The sequence below is a fragment of the Solanum lycopersicum genome, chromosome 3, assembly GCF_036512215.1.
Source record: "Solanum lycopersicum chromosome 3, SLM_r2.1".
NCBI lineage: Eukaryota > Viridiplantae > Streptophyta > Magnoliopsida > Solanales > Solanaceae > Solanum > Solanum lycopersicum.
Window position 1 is genome coordinate 28,265,873 of NC_090802.1, and position 3,502 is coordinate 28,269,374.

At 35.5% G+C, this 3,502-nt stretch overlaps 1 protein-coding gene across 1 annotated transcript; it reads right to left on the reverse strand.

The window, feature by feature from the left end:
- Nucleotides 1-355: 355 nt before the first annotated feature.
- On the reverse strand, nucleotides 356-856 carry LOC138347515 (uncharacterized). The gene has a single exon (XM_069295809.1). The coding sequence runs from the start codon at nucleotides 854-856 to the stop codon at nucleotides 356-358; it is 501 nt and encodes a 166-aa protein (XP_069151910.1).
- Nucleotides 857-3,502: the final 2,646 nt, after the last annotated feature.

Sequence of the window (3,502 nt, forward strand, 5' to 3'; positions counted from 1 at the left end):
TTATTAGTATTAGTATTAGTATTATTATTATTTTTATTTTTTTTATTATTATTATTATTATTATTATTTTTATTATTAATATTATTATTGTTATTGTTATTGTTATTGTTATTGTTATTGTTATTGTTGTTATTATTATTATTATTATTATTATTATTATTATTATTGTTATCATCATTATTATTATTATTATTATTATTATTGTTATTGTTATCATTATTATTATTATTATTTTTGGTAACTACATTTTATTAATTACCAAGAACAATCCTTACAAACCAAGTAGCTATCACAGCATACTTCAAACTTAATCAAAACAAGAATAAGAACTCAACAACTCTACCTACACTACTAACTACTTAACTGCCAAATGATTAGTTCTAACAATAGTAATGTAGACTATCTCGTTAACTAGTTGTTCCTCACTTCTACTCTTGTGTTCAAAGATTCTACTATTTCTCTCCTTCCACAATCCATAGACTCCTTCAGCAAGCACAGTCTTGAACATTTTCGCAGCTGATCTCTTCCCTTTCCCATGCATAATGGTCCATTGTACAAATTGTTCCCACGTCATTGGCACCTGAGTATGTCTCTCTATTGAGCTTAACAGTCTATCCCACACTCTTCTTGCATAATTACATTGGATAAACATATGCTCTGCAGTTTCTTCATCCCTTTTACACATCACACATATCTTCTCTACTTCAATTCCCCACTGAGCTAGCCTATCTACTGTCATCAGCCTTTGGTTCAGCATGATCCACATTGTGATGTAAGCTTTGGGTCTTGCAGCATTGTTGAACATAAGGTTATTCCACTCTGGCTTTTGTTGTTCCCCTTTCATGTGTTCATACATTTGTCTAATCACCCCTTTATTCTTCCTTTGTTGTTGCTGGACTTGCTCCACACTTTGTTACAGACTCATGATCTTTTGTATCATCCAGCTTGCTTGTTTCCTCCTTTGCCACTCTCTTTGTCCCTTTATATAGTAAGTGTGAACCCATTTGATCCAGAGTTTATCCTCCTTGTTAGCTAGATCCCAGCACAATTTAGCAATCGCAACTCTATTCCATACTTTCATATTCATCAATCCTATGCCACCTTCACTTTTAGGACAACACACTTTCTCCCATGCTATCAAGGCCTTCTTTGTAACATCTCCAACCCTTGACCATAGGTAGCTTCTGCATAGTCCTTCGATCACTTTTATTATCTTAGCTGGTATGATAAATAATTGTGCCCAGTAAGATTGAACTCCAAACAAGACAGTTTTGATAAGTTGTGCTCTTCCAGCATATGACAGTTTTTTCGCTGTCCATGACTTAATTCTTGCCATGATCTTGTTAATGAGGGGATAACATTGTATTATGTTCAATTTCTTTGTTGAGAGGGGAACTCCCAAGTATTTGAAAGGTAGTTCCTCCATTATATAGCCCATCTGCTGCACAATCTGTTGCTTTACTTCCATTTGCACTCCTCCACAGTAGATAGAACTTTTTGTAAGATTTGCTTGCAATCCTGAGGCTTGAGAGAAGTCTGAAAAGCATTTTTGTAGTATCTTGATAGAATCCAGATCCCCCCTTGAGAACAATAGAAGATCATCTGCAAAGCATAAGTGTGTGATATCCAGCTTAGAGCACTTGGGATGGTACTTGAACCTTTTTTCTTCTTTGAGTCCTCTAAGTAATCTACTGAGATATTCCATTGCTATAGCAAACAAGAATGGTGACATAGGATCACCTTGTCTCAACCCTTTTGCTGCATCAAATCTCTGAGTGGTTTGCCCATTCACAACAATAGTGTAATTCACTGTTTTCACACACTTCATTACCCATTGAATAAACATGTCTGGGAATCCCAGCCCTCCCATTACTTGTTCTAAAAAACTCCATTCAACTGAGTCATAAGCTTTCTGCAAGTCTATCTTCATCATACTCCTAGGAGATATGTTCTTCCTTATATAAGACTTAACCATCTCATGAGCTAATATGATATTGTCTGCAATTTTCCTCCCTGGTATAAATCCAGCTTGACTTTCACAAATAATATCAGGCATAACATCATGCATTCTCTTTGTTATCACCTTTGAAATAATTTTATAGATCACAGTACAACAAGCTATAGGTCTGAATTCCTTCACAGTTTTAGGACTTTGCACCTTTGGAATTAGAGACACAAGAGTACAGTTGAAAGGCTTAAACAATTTCCCTGTTGTGAAGAACTGTGTGACAGCTGTAATAACATCTTTCTTAACTATCTTCCATGTATGCTTAAAGAATAATGCATTATAGCCATCTATGCCTGGTGCCTTATCATTCCAAATAGACTTCAATGCTGCATAAATCTCTTGTTCTGTTACATCTGTGCATAGCTGAATTCTTTGTTGTCTTGATAACACTGGACCTCTCTTCATCACCTGAACATTGATAGCTGGAAGTTCCCCTGCTGAGGACCCCATAAGACTTTTATAGAATTTAACAAACTCCTCTTGAATCTCCTGAGGCTCATACACCATATGTCCATCTTGAGATAAAATACTCCTTATATTCTTCTTTTGATTTCTTTCTTTTATCACTGAGCTGAAATACTTATTGTTGGAATCTCCCAAAGTAATCCATCTAGCTCTTGCTTTTTGCCTTAAAGCATTTTCTTCTAGCATTGACCATTTTTCCAGCTGAATTAATAATTCCTTCTCTTTAATAACTAGATCATCTTGTGCCTGATTGTAAAGCTTCTCTTGCAGTTCTTTAAGTTCACTTCTTGCCTTCTCAATTTTTTTTCCTATGAATTGGAACTCCTTCTTATTCATTTGCCTCAAGACTGGCTGGAGGGCCTTCAGCTTATACCATATACCTCTCATTATATCATTTCCATATTCCTGTTTCCAGATTGTATCCACCATTTCCATAAAAGACTCATGTTCAATCCACACATTAAAGAATTTGAATCCCACTCTGATCTGGTGATTACTTTGCTGTAGTAGTAAATGCATAGGATTATGATCTGATATACCTGGCATTCCATATTCTAGAACAGCATGACCCCATTTGTCCATCCAACAATCATTCCCAAAAGCTCTATCTATTCTACTGGCAATTCTGGCAGTACCAACCTGTTTATTTGTCCAGGTATAATAACTACCTCTCCACTGTATTTCAGTAACCCCTATATACTTAACACATTCTTCAAACTCCTTGATTTCATTCAGTGTAACAGGAACTCCATCTAGTCTATCTTGGGGAGATAAAGTAGCACTAAAGTCACCTATAATGAGCCAAGGATCTGAAACACTGTGAACCAGTATCTTCAAATCCATCCATAAACTTCTCCTCATTTCTGCAGTATTGTAACCATAGATTACTGTGATTCTAAACTGATACCCTTTGCTTCTTTCATTAACCTGACAATGAACCATTTGATCAGTACTTTTTAACAACTTCACCTCATACCAGCTATCATCCCATATTATCCATATTCTTCCATTTACAGCATCTTTATAATT